This window comes from Zonotrichia albicollis, chromosome 21 (genome assembly GCF_047830755.1).
Source record: "Zonotrichia albicollis isolate bZonAlb1 chromosome 21, bZonAlb1.hap1, whole genome shotgun sequence".
Taxonomy (NCBI): Eukaryota; Metazoa; Chordata; class Aves; order Passeriformes; family Passerellidae; genus Zonotrichia; species Zonotrichia albicollis.
In genome coordinates this window covers 2,807,657-2,825,225 of record NC_133839.1, presented here as the reverse complement: position 1 = coordinate 2,825,225, position 17,569 = coordinate 2,807,657, and the positions used below count along the sequence as shown (strand labels likewise).

Sequence of the window (17,569 nt, the reverse complement as noted above, 5' to 3'; positions counted from 1 at the left end):
CCCTGCTCCTGTGACAGCCCAGTGCAGGCTCTGCTGGGGATGCCCTCCAGGCAGCTCCTCCTCATCCTCAGCACCCAAAGCAGATGCAAAGCAGCATCCACAGCACCAACAGGAACAGCAGCAGGTTTGCCTCCTCCTCCTCCTCCTCCAGAGAGGAGCAGCCCCAGCTGCTGTGTCCATGCCAGGGCTTGGAGCTGCTCCTGAGGGAGCTGCAGGCAGGCAGGGCTGAGCAAGGGAAGGAGTTGGGGATTTTGGAGCTGCAGTTCCAGCCACAGCTCCCTCCTTGCTGTCCCTCCTCTGTCCCCAGCACAGCTCTGATGGCACACAGGGAATGTCACATCAGATGGGCACAGCAATGCAAAAATGAGTAAAAACCCCCCAGGCTCAGAGCTTATGTAAGTGGGAACGTGGAGAGATCAGTGATGGAAAATGGAAAATCCTGTCACTGCAAGGGGAAGGGCTGGCTGGGTCACAGGCAGGAGCAGCCCTAAGGAAAGAGCTCCACCCTCTCCCTGTGCCCGGGCTCTGCCTCCACAGCCCTGCCTGGCATTCCCTGTGCCAGGGCTCCCCTCAGCCTGGGCTAATCCCAGGGATTCACCTGGAGGGACACCCAGCCCTTCCCACCCCCTTTGCACATCCCAGCCCAGGTCTCACCAAGGACCCCACACCAAATTCACAGCAAATCCCCAATTCCTCCCATTCACATCTTACCTCCTCCCCCTGCCTCATTTCCAGCCTTTTTTCCTTCCAAGCCTTTAGAGGAGAGGGTCCCAAAGAGCTTTGGGAAGAAATCCAATTTATGGAGGAGGTGACAAAACTTCCCAGTGTCTGCCCCAGCAGCAGGACAGGGCTCCAGCCCAGTGACCAGAGGGTGTCACATCTCTACAACCCTTTAGTCAAAAAAGACTTCCAAAAATCCTTCATGCAGATTTTAAGACAGTTTGGAAGCCAAGCCCTGCACAGGAGCTCTGCTGGCATTTGGCAGCTTAAAAGAAATGAGGAAAAAGTGGGGAAAAGAACCATTTTGGCTTTGCTGTCCATGTGCCATGGCATGTTCTGCAGTTCTACCCCTGTGTAAGGTGCTGCTTCCCCTGGAGCTGTGTCTCCTTCAGACCATGGATACATGGAATATTGAATAGTGTCCCAAAACCCCCAAAATATCCTGAGCCATAAACACTCCCTGACCCCAAGCAGAGCCTTGTGCATTGGAAATGGATGTTTTGGATGAACTCACCCAGGGATGTGGTAGGGGTTTTCAGGGAAGATGCTCTTTCCCCCGGAGCCTGCCATGATGGTGTTAAAGCCCGTACTGGGCAGGGGGGAAGGAGACACAGCTCAGTGCAATCACCAGGGGAGCTCTGTGATGTCAGCCCCAACAGGTTCCACCTGCAGCACAAACCCCTCACTGCTCCCGGACACAGCTCTGCCCTCACCCACCTTGTTTTGGGGGAGCACAGGAATTGTACAGCCTTTGTCAGGATTCCTGAGGGCCCCAGCCCTGCACCCAGGGCTCCCTGGGACTGCAGCACAAACACAGCTCTGTGTTCACAAACACAGGTCCCTGTTCACACTCACAGGTCCATGTTCACACTCACAACTCCATGTTCACACACAGCTCTGTGGTCACAAACAGGATCCATGTTCACACACACAGGTCCATGGTCACACACACAGGTCCCTGTTCACACTCACAGCTCCATGTTCACACACAGCTCCATGGTCACAAACAGGATTCATGTTCACACACCCAACTCACACTCACACACACACAGGTCCCTGTTCACACACACAGGTCCCTGTTCACACTCACAGCCCCATGTTCAGAGTCACAGCTCCATGTTCACACACACAGCTCCCTGTTCACACTCCACAGTTCACACACAGCTCCCTGTTCACACCCCCCCTGTTCACACCCCTCCGGGGCCTGGCTGCCTCTTCCCCCAGCTGACTGGAATTGCAATTGGAGCTGCAGCCATGCTGCTACTTGAAGTAGTTGTTGTGTTTGTCATGTATGAGATAATGGGACTATCAAGTTTAAGTACTTACCATGTAAGTTTTAAACCAAAATTTTCCATCAATCTTGAGTCTTTTTGTAATTTTCTGTGGTAGCTGCTTGCTGCAGAGGTGTGGTTCTTGCAGGACAGCAGCTTTAAAGGATGGAGAACTTGTGTGGGTTCCCTTCCCCAGGTGTGAGCCCAGAGCTGTCACAGGCAGCAGCTGCAGGTTTTATTTCTTTGGGGTGTGAGCAGTTGTGAATTCTGCACAGGAATTCAACCCTGCTGTGATTTCACTGTCACAGATGGAGAAATGATTGAATCAGAGGTTTCCCTGAGCAGATTCAAACTGCCCAAGCCTTCAGTGTGTTTAGGGAGCCCTTGATCCCCTCTGGGGCTGAGGTGGCGCCTCAGGGCAGCCCTGCCTGGGCCTGGCTTGGCCAGGGCTGGGCAATGAGGGATCCCAGGGGGGTTCAATCCCAAACCCTGCCCACAGGAGCTGTTCTGGAGGCAGCAAAGTGCCCAGGCTGTGCCCAGGTGTTCTCCCAGCTGTGCAGGGGGTTCCTGATGTGCTGCTTCTGTTGCAGAACAACTCCAGCCCCACGTGCCTCAGTACAGGTTCCGCAAGAGGGACAAAGTGATGTTCTACGGGAGGAAGATCATGAGGAAGGTGAGGGCACCTGCTGAAATCCAGAGTAAAGCTGAGAGGTGCAAAGTTTGCAGCATTTCACTGGCTGAGCCTGGCCCAGGGCCTCAGCCTATAAATGTCAGTGGGATGTTGTGGCTGTTCCAGCTCTCCTGCAGCACTGACTGCATTGCTGGTGCAGCAGCAGCTTCTCTTTCTGGCCAGAATTTTCCTCTTTCAAAAATATTTGCAGCCAGTGAAGAGCAGGAATAAATCAATGAATATCTAACTCTTATATGGAATTGATTAAATATCCCAGAATTCCAGACTGGTTTGGGTTGGAAAGAACCTTAAAGATCATCCCAGACTGCTCCAAGCCCCATCCAACCTGGCCTTGGGGACACTTCCAGGGATGGGCCACCCACAGATTCTCTGGGCCACCTGCTGAATATCTGATGGTTGCTCTTACCTGTTAAGGTGCCTAATTTCCCTCAAACTTATGTCTGAGAAGATCAAAATGCTGCTTTGGCTCCTGCCCTTGGTGCCTAAACTGAGAGATCTGGTATTTTCAGCCTCAAGTGTATTTGAGTTGGCCCAAATACCCAAGCTCTGACCAGGGGCAGCCCTGCCTAGCAATGCCAAGGCTGCAGGATGGGTGGCTCTGCCAGGGGCACAGTGACAGACCAAGAGGCTTCCAAAGGCACAGGATGCAAGGGAAGGGCCCACCAGGCACAAGGAAAAAGTTCTTTATGGGCACAGAACAGCTCTGGGACAGCATTTCCAACACTGGAAATTTTCAAAGCACAGAGTACCCCAAGGGAACTTTGAAATCAGCTCAGCTTTAAGTGCTCTGGTTGGTAAGGGACCTATACAGGCTCCTCCCAACCTAAAGCATCAGATTTTAACACTGGGATGAAGAAGCTGTTGATTGAAATGCAGCACCAACCAACAACCCCAAGCCCACTGAGGTCCCAGCAGCACAAGGGGATTTGAGGTTGCAAATTTCCAGAAACTCCCTTTAAAATTCTCTTCATTTAATGGTCTGTGGCTGCTCCCTCCAACCCCAGGGGTCACATCCTCCCCAAAGAGCCACTGAACAACCCCACCACAGTGTCAGCTCTCAGGGCACACACCTGAGTACAAAGAAAGAAGTGGAAATTCACTTTTGTCAAGGTTATCGTTAGAATTTATTGATATGAGACAAACTTTGTATGTCACCATGTCAATGGAGGAACAGCATGTCCAGATGTCACAGAGCCCATGCAGGGACTGTCCCTGCCCTGGGGGCACAGGAGACCACACACACCCAGCTGGGTGGCACTGGGGACATTCCTGGGGCAGGAAATGCTCCAGAAATCCCTTGGATATCTTGGTGTTTTGGCAGAGTGCAGCACCCAGCAGGGAAGGGCAGCTCACCCCAAGAAAACCTAATAAAAAGAAAACCTAAAAAGGGGTGAGCTTGCAGGAATCCCTGCAGGGAGATGAGAGCTCTTGGGGCCTCAGCTGGGTGGGGACACATCCACCCTGGGCTGGAGCCTTGCCAAGGGGCAGCACAGCCATGCCACGCTCCAGCCTGGCATCTGCCCATTCAGAAGCCCATCTGCCCATCAGGGTTTTTCTTTTAGCACAACCATGCCTGTGTTGTAACCACTCAGACATTCCCCTCTCACAGCACAGCCAGCCTGTCATCCATGCTTGTGGCTATGATGAAAATTATCTTTAGAATCTTTACTGGAAATACATTTTATGCTGGATTCTACTTAAAAAAAAAAAAGGCAAGTGCTGAGCTTTCATCTTCTCCCAGCTTATGAAATATTTGGTTTGGTCCTAAGTATCTTGCTAAATGATTACAGAGGGAATAGCAGAGTATTCCCCAGGCACCTGGTAAATCCACAATGGATTTATTGTAGAAACACACTAAACTCTCTAACTCACTCCAAATGGATTTCAGAGCCCAGAATGAGCTGTTTGTGACAGGACACACAAAAAGCAACCCCAAGTTCAACAAGTGACTGAGGAAAAGGGCAGGGGAGGTGACAGGGCAGTGACAGCCTGGCCATGGCCCCACCTGCTGCACACCTGGCTCCAGCACACACAGCTGGGAGCTGGGGCTCCTCCTGGCCCTCCTGGGAGCTGTGACAGGGACAGAGAGGGCTCTGCTCTCAGCCATCCACCCCCAGCCCATCTCAGTTCCCTCTCACATGTAACAGCATTGATCTAGAGATCTCATATTGATGGGTAATTATACAGGATTAATTGCACATCAGTCCATTGTGGCTACAAGTTCATTAGGTTAATAACTCTACATAGTGACAGTAGTACAGTATCAGCTACTTCTCAATACAAACTCCCTACCCTAACCTTAATTTGCAGGTCAGAGGAAGACCTTCTAACACAGTGACCTCCCAATAACCTTTAACATTCATTTTAAAATCATTTTTTCTAGAAAACAAAACAAAAAAAAAATCCAGTGTGGGGAAAACGCACATATATAACCAAAGCAGTGCTTAACAACCACAGGAAAACAGAACATCATCTTGGACTCTTGTTTCAGCATCTTCTGTGGACCCTGGAGTGTCACTCCCAAAGGGATCCTCAATGCTCCGTCAGTTCCCAAGTCCATTAAACCATTTCCCAGCTCCAGATGTTTCTGGCCTCTCACCATTGTCTGTAGCAAGAGCACACAGAAACACTTGCTCATGTGCACAAGACTTCCATCAGATTCCATGGAAGAGCTCTGGAAGGCTGCAGCCTTTCCTTCCAGAAGCCTGTTCTCGAGTGGCAGCACTCTCACCTTCTCTTCCAGCCAGGAGAGAGCTCCAAGTCCCTCCAAGTTCTACTCCTTCCTTCTGCCCAAAGCTCTATGGGTATCCAATAAAACCCCTCTCACAGTATTCCCAGGAAATGATTCAGAAGAGGAGATGATTTTTCAAACCAAATGAGATCCTCTGGTCCTGTGTGTCAGACCATGGCCAAGAGAATGAGCAGCTGCCATGGACGTCCCAACTGCAGCAGCCAGGGAGGGGAGCCTGACTGAGAGGGACAGGCAAAGAGACCCCAAAGTCACTCTGTGCTGAGCTTGCCTCTTCCTCGAGTCAAATGTTTGATTCCATTTGTTCTAGCAGGAACTGGTGGATCATGTCAAAGGTGGGACGATCTTTGATGTCCCTGCTCCAGCATTTCAGCATCAGGTCGAACACAGGGTTAGGGCACAGAGGAGTCTGGGACAGATAGATCTGAAAGGAAGAGTCACAGTGCTTCAGTGGGCTTCTCACAAAAGAACTGAACCTTTATCAAGTAACACCAAAGGACAGTTTCATTCCAGGCTTACAAGACACAGCCACCATGCAGAGTTTGGAATCCCTCCAGCTCCAGGCTGGAGTCTGGACAGAGCCTCTCAAACAGCACCACGGACACTTTGCCAACTTGTCTGATGAGCTGCTCACAAAACAGGCCTTTGTCCCCCAGGAAACATGAATGCTTCTGGGGCATTTGTTCTCCAAGAGACAGCAAAACACAAACCAAAACCAAATTTACCACAATAAAATCCAAGCACTTGCAACTCACCGTAGCCAGCCCATGAGGCTTTCTAAGCATCGTGACAGCTTGGTAGCAGAGACAGAAAAAACACCTTTTAGAGCTTATCTACAGCACAGCTTGGCAGAACCATTTTATTTCTCCTTCTCATTTTTTAGGCTCTTGGCTAATCATTGGTATTGGGAGATGGTCAATAAACCCCTTATTTTATTTCCCTTAATTTTCTGCTTAATTCCCTTTATTTCTTTTAATTCTCTGGTGCTAAAGATGAATTTTGGGGAGAACTGTTCTCCACAGCTTTGGGTACTGAGGAGATGGAATAACCTACCCCATCACTGGTATCTATTGAGGGCAGCAGCAGTGGGGACAAAATGACACAAAAGCCCTTCAGCAGCTGGAGATGGCCAAAGGCTTCTTGGAGATACTACAAGGAGAATCCAATCCCTGGGAACCACCAACTGCTCCTCCCCACCACAAATCCCTCCTGCTCCCTCATCTTGCAGAGGCAATGCTGGTGGGACAGCGCTGGCAGAGGAAAGGAGCAGCAGGACTGTGTGGGAGAGCCTGGAAAAGCTGAAGGCAGGGCAGAGTGAAGTGGTTTAGAACAGGAAATAAGGAGGACAGGACCAAGGGGTTCTTCCAGTGGGACTGCAAGAGAGGAAAACTGGTACAGTGAGCCCAGAAGAATGAGAGGAGAGGGAAGATCAGTGAGAAGCTGAGTAGGACACAGGTGAGAAACTGAGTAGGACACAGGACACAGGTGAGAAGCTGAACAGAACACATGACAGAGGTTGAGAAGCTGAGTAGAACACTGGTGAGAAGCTGAGTGGAACACAGGACGCTGGTGAGTAGAAGCAGAGTAGAGCACAGTACAGAGGTGAGAAGCTGAACAGAACACAGGGCACAGGTGAGAAGAAGCAGAGACTGCTGCAGCTGAGGTGAGGGCAGCAGGGAGGAACATCCAGCAGGAAGGGGGAGGCTGAGGGAAGGAGGGAAGAGCTGTTTGTGCTGTTGTTGCTCACCTGCCTGCCCTGGCTGCGGAAGAACTCGCCCGTGTTCTCGATGACCTGCTCATCTGTCAGCAGGCTGTAGGGCTGCTCCTTGCACAGCACAAACATCTCCCACAGGGTCACCCCGAAGGCCCACACGTCACTGGCTGTGGTGAACTTGCCCTGGGGACAGAATCACAGAATCATGAGGTTGGAAGAGACCTCTAAGATCATCAAGTCCAGCCTGTGCCCTAACACCTCACCCAGACTATAGCACCAAGTGCCATGTTCAGTCTCTTTCTAAACACATCCAGAGATGGTGATTCCACCAACCTCCCTGGGAAGAGCATTCCAGTGCTTTATTATTCTTTTGGTGAACATTTTTTTCCTAATATCCAACCTGTACCTTCCCTGCTGTAGCTTGAGACTGTGTCCTCTGGTTCTGTCAGTGCTGCCCTGTGGAAGAGACCAACCCCACCTGAGGACAGGCACCTTTCAGGAAGGTGTAGAGAGCAATAAGATCACCTCTAAACCCCCTCTTCTCCAGGCTAAACAGCCCCACTCCTTCAAATGTTCCTCACAGGGTTTGTGTTCCCAGCCCCTCATCAGCCTCGTTGCCCCCTCTGGATGTGCTCAAGCATCTCAACATCCTTCCCAAACTGAGGGCCCAGAGCTGGACACAGCACTCAGGGTTTGCCCTCAGCAGCACTAAGTACAGGAGCAGAATGACCTCCCTGCTCCTGCTGGCCAGATAGAACCCATTTTATAAAACCCAGCAAACCCCCAGCCTGCACCCTCTGCACCCCAACACCTGGGGAAATGCTCCAGGCAGAGCCAGCACAGCAGCTGAGCTGCCCCAGCCACACCACAGGGATAACAGGGCTCTTTGTAGGGCAGCAGCAGCACCTGGGGGCCCCACAAGCCCCAAGCAGGTGCAGCTTTCACAGGGGCAAAGCTCTGTAAGCAGGGAGCAGGACAGAGACTCCTGTCCCACCTGAGACAGTCTGTTTGCAGCAGGATAAAATAACCTGAGGGAGGGGGATAGTCACTGCTGCCTCCACCCGAAACAGCAGAGCTCACAGAAAAGCCTTTGAAAGGCAAGCAAAGCCCTCAGGGTGAAAGCAAAGCCAGAGCAGACTCCAGACTCTTAGAGAAAGGCCCAAGATAATTTTTATTTTTGCACATGTAAGAAGTCAGTGACAATATTCTTGCTGTCCCTGTTTTCTGTCTCCAAAAAATGTGCCCAAACTGGCTGTGTTTGGAACAATGTGTTTCTGGAGAAGTAAAAAGAAGATTGCTCAGAAAATAACACAAAACACTTGAGGGGCTGGAGGGCCTGTTTGGGCAGAAAACATCCCAGCCCCACTTCAGCCTGGCTTATCTGGCAGCCCCTGCAGTCTGTCGAGTTTGGAGGATGTTCACACAGGGAGGATGGCAGTGATTTATGCTTTAGATGCAGGAAAAGAGGGTGGATTTCAGAGAGCTTGGGCCTGCAGCCTGTAGAGCAGAGGTAATTGCAATTTTTCTGGGTAGTTGTTGTAAGAAAGTAACTCACCAACTACTACAAGGAAAGAAAAAGTTTAATATTCTCCAGACTGGATGTGTTTGGGCTGTGGAACAATCTCCTGAGGGGAGACAGCAGGACCCTTATATGTGAAAAACAAAAAAAAAAACCAAAAAAAACCCCACATCCTCAAACCAGACACTTGAAACCCAGGAAGTTTTGTCCCTGCCCCTCTCAGCTTCCCAGCTGGGGGGATAAACAGAGCAAAGCAACTTCCTCAAAATTCCAGCAGGAATGCCAGGCCCTCATGCCCAGATGAGGCCTGAGGGATGTGATGCCATCTACAGAGACCTGGACAAGCTCAAGGCAGTGGCCCACAGGAACCTCAGGAGGTTCCAGCAGTGCTGGAGCTGCCCCTGGGTCAGGAGAACCCCCAGGCCCAACCCAGGCTGGGCTGAGCAGCTGGAGCAGCCCTGAGAGGGAGCTGGGGGTGCTGGGGGTGAGAGCTGGAGCTGCCCCAGCCCCGAGCCCCTGCCCTGGGCTGGGCCCAGCGTGGGCAGCAGGGCAGGGGGGATTGTGCCCCTGTGTCTGTGCCCAGGTGAGACCCCACCTGCAGAGCTGCCCCAGCCCTGCCCAGCACAGGGAGGAGCTGGAGCTGCTGCAGAGATCCAGAGGAGGCTCCAGGGGGATCAGGGGATGGAGCAGCTCTGCTGGGAGGAGAGGCTGGGACAGCTGGGATTGTGCACCTGGAGAGGAGAAGCTTTGGGGGGACCTCAGGATGGCCTTGCAGGGCCTGGAGGGGCTCCAGGAGAGCTGGAGAGGGACTGGGGACAGGGGATGGAGGGACAGGACACAGGGAATGGCTCCCAGTGCCAGAGGGCAGGGCTGGATGGGATATTGGGAATTGGGAATTGTTCCCTGTGAGGGTGGGCAGGCCCTGGCACAGAGTGCCCAGAGCAGCTGTGGCTGCCCCTGGATCCCTGGCAGTGCCCAAGGCCAGGCTGGGCAGGGCTGGGAGCACCTGGGACAGTGGGAGGTGTCCCTGCCATGGCAGGGGTGGCACTGGGTGGGATTTAAGCTCCTTCCAGCCCAAACCATTCCATGACATTCTAGATTGCCAAGGCCAGGCTCCTTTCCCAGGACATGAGTTATGTCCAACACAACCCCATGGATTCCTCACCATGTGCAGCAGAGATATTGATATTCCCAGATATTGGTGATTGCCTGGCACAGCTGTGCCACAGGGAAGGGGAAAGGGAAGGAAAAAAGGGGGAAAAAGGGGGGAAAATGGGGAGGAAAGGGGGGAATATAAGGGGGGAAAAAGGGGGAAAAGGGGGGAAAGGGGGGAAAGGGGGAAAAGAGGGGAAAAGAGGGGAAATGGAGGGGGAAAGGAGGAAAAAAGGGGGAAAAAGGAGGAAAAAAGGAGGAAAAAAGGGGGAAAAAAGGGGGGAAAAAGGGGGAAAAAAGGGGAGAAAAAGGAGGAAAAGGGGGGGAAGGGGGGAAGAGGGGAAAAAGAGGGAAAGAAGAGGAAAAAAGGAGGAATAAGGGGGAAAAAGGGGAGAAAAAGGGGGGAATGGGGGGAAAATTGGGGGAAAATGGGGGAAAAGGGGAAAAAGGGGGGGAAAGGGGGAAAAAGGAGGGGGAAAAGGGGAAATGAAAAGAAGCTCTGTGCAGTGCCTACCAGCAGGATGCTCTCCCAGGCCATCCAGCGGATGGGCAGCACAGCTCTGCCCTGGATCCTGTAGTAATCCCCACTGTAGAGGTTCCTGCTCATGCCAAAGTCTGCAATCTTGATGGTGTGGTTGTTGCCCACCAGGCAGTTGCGGGTGGCCAGGTCCCTGTGCACGAAGTTGAGCGATGCCAGGTACTTCATCCCCGAGGCAATCTGGGTGGCCATGTACAGCAGGTTGGAGTGGCTGCAGCAAAGGGAAACACAACCAAGAGAAATCACTGCAGTCCCCCCACACTCAGGATTTCACTGTATTTGATGTGTTAGTGACCTGTTGTTTTATTTTCTGCCATAACAGTGGGACCAAACTGTCTCGTTCCAGCCAAGATCCTGAGCTGAGTAAGCAGGAACAGACAGGCTCTCCCTGAAATTCAGGCCTTCACGACATGACATCCTTTAGATTTTGGGGTTTTTTTCAATATCAAACATTAATCTCAAGATTTTCAAAGAGTTTGTGCATCAAAGCACCAATTTTTTGCAGAGAGACATGAAAAATTGAGCTCAGAATCTCATATCTTAAAAACCACTTAGCCTGGTATTTCAAACAACACCACTCTTGAATGCTTATATTAACATAAGTGTGTCACTTCACATTAAAGAGAGTTGATTTGGTTTTAAATATGCTAAGCATTACTGAAAATAGAAACAGATGCATTTTTCATCTAATTTAATTTTAATTCCTCTATTAGCTACATGAAGATAGGATTAATAAAGCTGCAGGACACACAGACAGAGTTTGGACCATCAGACTCAGCATTCTTCCCACATTATTGCTCTGTGCTGCTCAGCCTGTTTCCCACTGCTGATGCTCAAATGCTTCACACGACCAAGAACACATCTGAAAAACTGCTCACAGTTTGTACTTTTCCAGTAAAGGTCAGAAAAAGAGATCTCTGCCACCAGAACATAAAGAAAAATGAGACTGTCACAGAATCATGGAATGGTTTCAGTTGGAAGGGATTTTAAAGATAATTCTGTTTCACCCCCAGCCATGGGCAGGGACACCTTCCACTATCCCAGGTTACTCCAAGACCTTCCCAACCTGGCTTTGGACACTCTCAGGGTTGGGACAGCCACAGCTTCTCTGGGTACCCAGTGCCAGGGCCTCAGCATCCTCTGAGCAAAGACTTTCTCCCTAAAGTCTAAACTAACCCTGTCCTCTGGCAGTGTGAACCCATTACCCCTATCCTGTCACTATCTGTATAAAAAGTCATTTTCCCTACTTTTTACAGGTTCCAGAGCAGTAACTCTTGCACTCTCCTGTGCCCTGATAACCTGGCTGCTGCCCTGTGGCACAGCAACGGCCTCCAAGGCCCCAGGATTTCCCTTCCCTTTCTGTGGCTCCCTCCCTGCCTGGGGCTGCTCTCCCCATCCTCCCTGTCCCAGCTGAGCCCTGGCAGGGTCCCATCAGAGCTTCCTCCTGGCTCCTGCAGTTCCCAAAGCTCCACACAGGCAGCTCCATGAGCAGAGGGCCAGGAGGGGATGGGGCTGGATGGGACAGACCCCTCAGCAGAGTCATGGTGGCAGAGGGGCAGAGCTGCCTTTGGAAGAGCAGCAAAGCTGATGGAGAAGAAGCTGGGAAGGGGCTCAGGCTGGAGCAGAGGAGGCTCAGGGGGCCCTTGTGGCTCTGCACAGCTCCTGACAGGAGGGGACAGCCGGGGGTTGGGCTGTGCTCCAGGGAACAGGGACAGGAGCAGAGGGAATGGCTCAGGCTGGGCCAGGGCAGGTTTGGGTTGGATATTGGGGGAAATGTCTTCACCCAAATGTTGTCAGGTCTTACCACAGGCTGCCCAGGCAGTGCTGGACTCACCATTCACCATTTAGAAGCCATGTAGACGTGGCACTTTTGGGACATGGTGGCCTTGGCAGTGCTGTGATCAATGATCTTAGAGTGTATCTCATGATCTTAGATCATCAATGACCTTTCCAACCTAAATGATTCTGTGAGCAGCCAGCCAGAGACTGCAGGGAGATGCATTTCAAACACCAGAGAGCCATGAGGACTGAAGAATGTGTGATCCCTGTGCATGACAGGGCTGCTCCCACCTCTGATGCACCAAACCCTGGGTCTGCAGCTGCACCTTGTCACATCCATCAGATGCCCTCAGGTCCCAGCAGAGCCAAGCTCAGAAAGGGGCAGGGGCATTCCTGTCACTGCCAGGACACAACCCCTTCACAGCTGCCTCTGTGACACTGGCAGGAACAAAAGGAGAGTGGAGGATCAGTGGGAGACAATGAAAAACTCCAGGTAGAGCCAGGTAATGGAAAGCAGGGAAGAGCAACATGAGTGACAGTGCTGAAGTTAAATGAGAAGCAAAGAGGAGATAAAGAACATTTTGAGGCTTTGACCAGAAAAAAAAGCCACAAGTGTAAAGGTGAATGAGGTTTCAGATGGGCAGAAGGGGCAGGAGACTGGAGAGAGCTGGAATCTATTTCTTCTCAGACACAAATCCTCTCTTCTCCTACAGCTCCTGCATGTCCTGCCTGCAGGACACCAGGTTAACACTGCTGACAGGATCACTGCCAGGTCCTGGCAGCAAGGCTGGTGCTGTCTGGCCAGGGTAAAACCCAGCCCATGAGAGCTGGCTGTGCCTGCCTTGTGCCTGAACCTCCTTTGGGGAGGAGCACACCAAGGCTCAGCAATGCTGCAGCTCCTGCTCAGTGCAGGGCTCCTCATCAAGCACAGTCTGCATGACTCTCCTCTGGGGAAAGCACTTCTGCAATAGCAGAGATGCTTTTATGGCAGATTTAATCCTTCCACTGAGGAGGGAGACAAGTGCCACTGCTGACAAAAAGTGGTTTTCTTTGCCAAATATTCTCCTTCTCTTGGCTGGTGAAATCTTCTCCTAGCTGAAGCTCCACACTCAGCTCCTCTCATACAATATTTTTTGGACATCAGAGAACATATGAACCTTCTTCAAAGCCTAAGAAAAATTCTTGATTTTCGTCCTAAAATTCTTGTTGTGCAACTGATTTTCATATCAATGAAATATCCACTAACATAAAGAGATGGCCACCTCAATAAATACATCTAAGATGGTCTCTGTGACCAGAACAGCTCTGTCAGGGGCACTTCAGGGGAACACAGACCTCCAGAGGCCTCAGGAACAACCCCACACCATGGCAAGGGCCAGGCTGCAGGAGGGTCCCTCTGGCAAGGCACAGCAGATAAAACTGATTCATCCAACAAGCCAAGCAGCTTCTCTTACGTGACACAGGGGATGTTGTTGGAAATGGCAAACTTGCTGTAGATCTCCCTGTGGGACAGGAACTGGTTGAGGTCCCCGTTCTCCATGTACTCTGTGATCATGCACAGCGGGTCCTCCCGCACGCACACGCCCAGCAGCCGGATGATGTTGGGGTTCTTCAGCCTCGACATGATCTTGATCTCCTTCAGGAAATCATTCCTTGTAAAACAGAAAACACCTCTGAATCACCTTGAAAACCCCTGAAGTTGTTCCTTTGTCTGAGGACAGCACAAGGGGTGTGCTCTGAGTTCAGAGTAATTTACACTTTGCACACACAAGTGTGAAACTGGTTCTGAGCTCCCCCAGCAAACAGAATTAACGCAGCATTTCAGGCTGACATTGCAGCTTCCCTTATCCCCACTCCCTTCTGTGTCCTGCTCCTTCCAGGAACACATGGAATATACAGACACCCCAGACCCACAGCAGTCCCCAGGGCTGCCCTGTGCTTGGGGGCTGTTTGTTTGCTTGCTTTCCTCCCCAGCTGTTGGCACTGCAGCTGCACTCACCTGGCTGTTTTGTTGACATCTGATCTCAGCATTTTCACTGCCACAAGAACAGGCTGGTGAGTGAATTCTGAGGATGAGACTCCCAGGAATTCCAGCAGGCCATCAGCTTCACAGAGGTGCACCTGCAGGGCAGAGGCAGCTGTAAGAGCACACACAGGCAGAAATGCAGAGGAAAACAACATCACAGCCAGGTCACTGCTGGGAGAATGAATCAGGGAATGATCTGGGGATGGTGACACAGCTGTGATCAGGAATGACCCAAGGGCTGGCCCTAGAACCTGACATAGCACAGCCCATGGCCTAGGAGCCCAGAGGGACCAAACCAGGTGAGTCCCCACACACTGAATTTACTGCACTGCTGCAGCAGCCTGGGCCAGCCCAGCTCACCCAGCACCCACTGGGGATGTCCAGGAAGGCTCCTGAGCCTGGATGTGCCTGCTCTGCACTAAAGCATCTCACACAACCCCAGAACCTTCAAAACATGGCCTGGCTTGAGGCATTGATCAGACTTCACTGAGGAGCACCCAAGAACTACAGCCAGTTATCCAAAATCCTCAAATTCCAGAGGAAAAAAAAGGAGAAAAGTGTGTGCATATGTGTCCCGGATATGAGCACTTCACCTGTAGGTATACTCAGAGATACACAGATAAATACTCCAATGACTACACACAATTCCAAATTTCTTCCAGTAAATTAAGTAATATTATATCACTGCCAGGGTTGTACAAGAAGTGGTGACAGGACACTTTCTTAAGAAGTTACCAGAATGTGCATCCAAATGGAGAACTGGGTGGGGAAAGCAGACAGACCTGAGGGTGTGGAGAGGAAAAAGGACTGGATGTGTCAGTCAGAGACTTGCAGCAGTGAGGGAATGTAATGGGAGCATGATGAATTTTGTATGAAGGGAGCAGCAAGAGCTGATGTCACAAGCATGGTGAGGGGGAAAATGAGACAGCAGAGAAAATGGGACAAACCTGCAGAACAGGAATGAGGGTACAAAGATGCTGCTGCAGTCCCACAGAGAATGAATCTGCTGTGGGAAAGCACAACCATGAGAGCTGGGACAGGTCAGAGCCACAGGACAAGCACAGGTAATTCCAAGGTGATGTGTCACCAGGGAGGGGTGCTGCTGCTTCCCTGGGAGCAGGGAAAACAAAAGACTGGAAGGAAGGAAAAGTGGAGACCTGAAAGAAGCAGTGAGCCCTGTTTTAGGAGCACACAGAGCCAGAGCAGCAGAGCAGAGCAAGTGATGGCCAGTTTGGGAAACACTAAGAAGGAGAGACAGGAAAATGTGGTGCAGCACATTTGCAAAAGAACCTGTGATACATGGAAAGGAACAGGCTCTGAATCCATCCTCAAGGAAAATGGAGATGGGAGAGCCATGTCCAGTCACTACAGAGGAGTTATCAGTTATTAGGAGGACAGCATGAGAGGGGAAGAGAAACCAGAAACAAACCAATGAAAAATCCTCTCTGTCCCACTTTTGGAGCACAGAGCAGGATGCAGGCAACAGCAGAAAAGGCTGCACTGACAGCCAGGTGAGGAGGATGAAGATGTCAGCATCTCCCCAGAAAAGTGAGCCAGGAAGAAAACAGTAAGCCAGGAAAGGGGCTGGGGTAGGGAAGGTGGGGAGTCAGAATGGAGGAACCACAAAGATGGGCACATCACAGAGCAGGAAGCAGTCAGAGAACAGTTATGCTTGCCAAAATGTAATAGAGAAGTAGAATTTAGGGCTGTGAGTGAACAACAGCTGGGAAGAAAAAAGACAGTGGAAAAGTGAGAGCAGGAGAGGGAAAGACCTGCTCAGGATGGAGCTACAGATGGTGTGAAAATGAAGCAGAGAGAGAAGAAAAAGCAAGGTGAAAACGTTAACAGCTTGAAAGGAGCTCAAGGAGCCAAGGGAAAGTTTGGCAGATGACAGATGTGTGCATCATCCTGCCCAAGGCTGCTGACAAACTGGGCTTGAGCAAGCAGCAATGCCAGAAAATATGAGGGTGCCACAGTGCTTGGGAAATGTCTGTCTTTGCTTGGGTCAGTGTGCAGAGCACCCCAGAACCTCCATCTCTGACTGGGAGAACTGTCCTAGCAGCCAGGATCAGGGTTAGCTGGACTGTGGAGAGTTTCCAAACCCACATGTCTAAAGGTGAGTGGCAACCATCACATCTGAGATGTCCATGGAAGATGTGAAATTCTGAATTCCCAACCCTAGGTGGGAATTTACAGAGATATAGATAGCAAACAGAAAAAGTTTGCAAGTTCCTCTATTGATGAAGACCCCAGTGGTACCAAGCAGAGCCTCACAGCTGCACTGGGAGAGCTGTTTTAGCAGCCAGGATCAGGGTTAGCTGGACTGTGGAGAGTTTCCAAACCCACATGTCTAAAGGTGAGTGGCAACCATTAGATGTCCATAAAAGATGTGAAAATGTGAATTCCCAACCCTAGGTGAGAATTTACAGAGATATAGATAGAAAACAGAAAAAGTTTGTAAGTTCCTCTATTGATGAAGACCCCAGTGGTACCAAGCAGAGCCTCACAGCTGCTCAGTGGCTTGGCCTGGGGAACATCAGCTTTTCCCAAGGGTGATTGTAATTTCAACTAAATGGGCAAACACACAATTTTAACTAAAACACTGGGAAGCAGAACCCTGGTTCCCACAGACGACTCCTCTGTGCCAAGCACCTCCTTCCTGCTGGAGGACGAGCAGCAGAGTGGCTGTGTGTAGGGGGATAGAATATAAGGAAATAAAGATAGTGCAGAAAGTAATCTCATCCCTAAGGAGGTGCAGCTGGGCCAATTATCAAAGATTAGGAATAGGCCTGACTTTAACAGAGAAGAGTGTACTCTGTGTAACCAATGAGAAGAGTGCTATAAAAGAGTGGGGTGGCTGGGTGAGAAGGGAACTGGAGTCAGTTGGCTGCTTTGTGAAGAGGAAAGAGTCAGTGCTCTGAGGAGCAGCCCACAAGAAACACCAAGAAGGTGTGAAATTTTGCAACAAGGAGACAACAGCATAGAACCCCTACAATAAGACAACAACAGGCAAACACACATTTTAATTTTAACTAAAACACTGGACTGCAGAACCCTGAGTCCCACTGAGCAACACCTCTGTGCCAGGCACCTCCTCCCTGCACGAGAACCAGCAGCAGAGTGGCTGTACCTCTCCAAACTGTCCTTCCCCCAGCTTCTCCTTGAGGCGCAGCTGCTGCCGGGGGAACTCCCCCACAGAAATGTCCTTCTTGGTCAGGGAGTCCACGGTGAGCGCGGGCACGGCGTACATGTTGTTGCCAGTGACGCCCTGCAGGTGCACGATGTCGGTCTCGGCATAGTGGGGCACGTTGTTCTGGAAGCCTTGGTGAGGGGTGGACTTGGTCAGGTCGGGCTCAGCGTAGTCCCCGCTGCACACTGAGGGGAGCAGAGACAGGGCAGTCACAATTCCC

The 17,569-nt window shown here is 51.1% G+C and overlaps 1 protein-coding gene across 4 annotated transcripts in view; it reads right to left on the bottom strand.

Moving 5' to 3' along the window:
- Window positions 1-3,782: 3,782 nt before the first annotated feature.
- LOC102061906 (discoidin domain-containing receptor 2) overlaps window positions 3,783-17,569 on the bottom strand; it is a 65,492-nt gene continuing 51,705 nt past the window's right edge. For 3 of the 4 annotated variants that reach the window (XM_074556013.1, XM_074556014.1, XM_005491828.4), the window contains exons 12-17: window positions 17,290-17,534; window positions 14,133-14,254; window positions 13,588-13,785; window positions 10,331-10,565; window positions 7,179-7,328; window positions 3,783-5,855 (exon numbers count right to left, since the gene is read on the bottom strand). In XM_074556013.1, the coding sequence (XP_074412114.1) occupies window positions 5,715-5,855; window positions 7,179-7,328; window positions 10,331-10,565; window positions 13,588-13,785; window positions 14,133-14,254; window positions 17,290-17,534 (1,091 nt within the window). In that variant the 3' untranslated portion in view covers window positions 3,783-5,714. Of the gene's footprint in view, window positions 5,856-6,186; window positions 6,225-7,178; window positions 7,329-10,330; window positions 10,566-13,587; window positions 13,786-14,132; window positions 14,255-17,289; window positions 17,535-17,569 lie in introns of all 4 variants that reach the window. The other variant, XM_074556015.1, reaches the window with a different exon arrangement.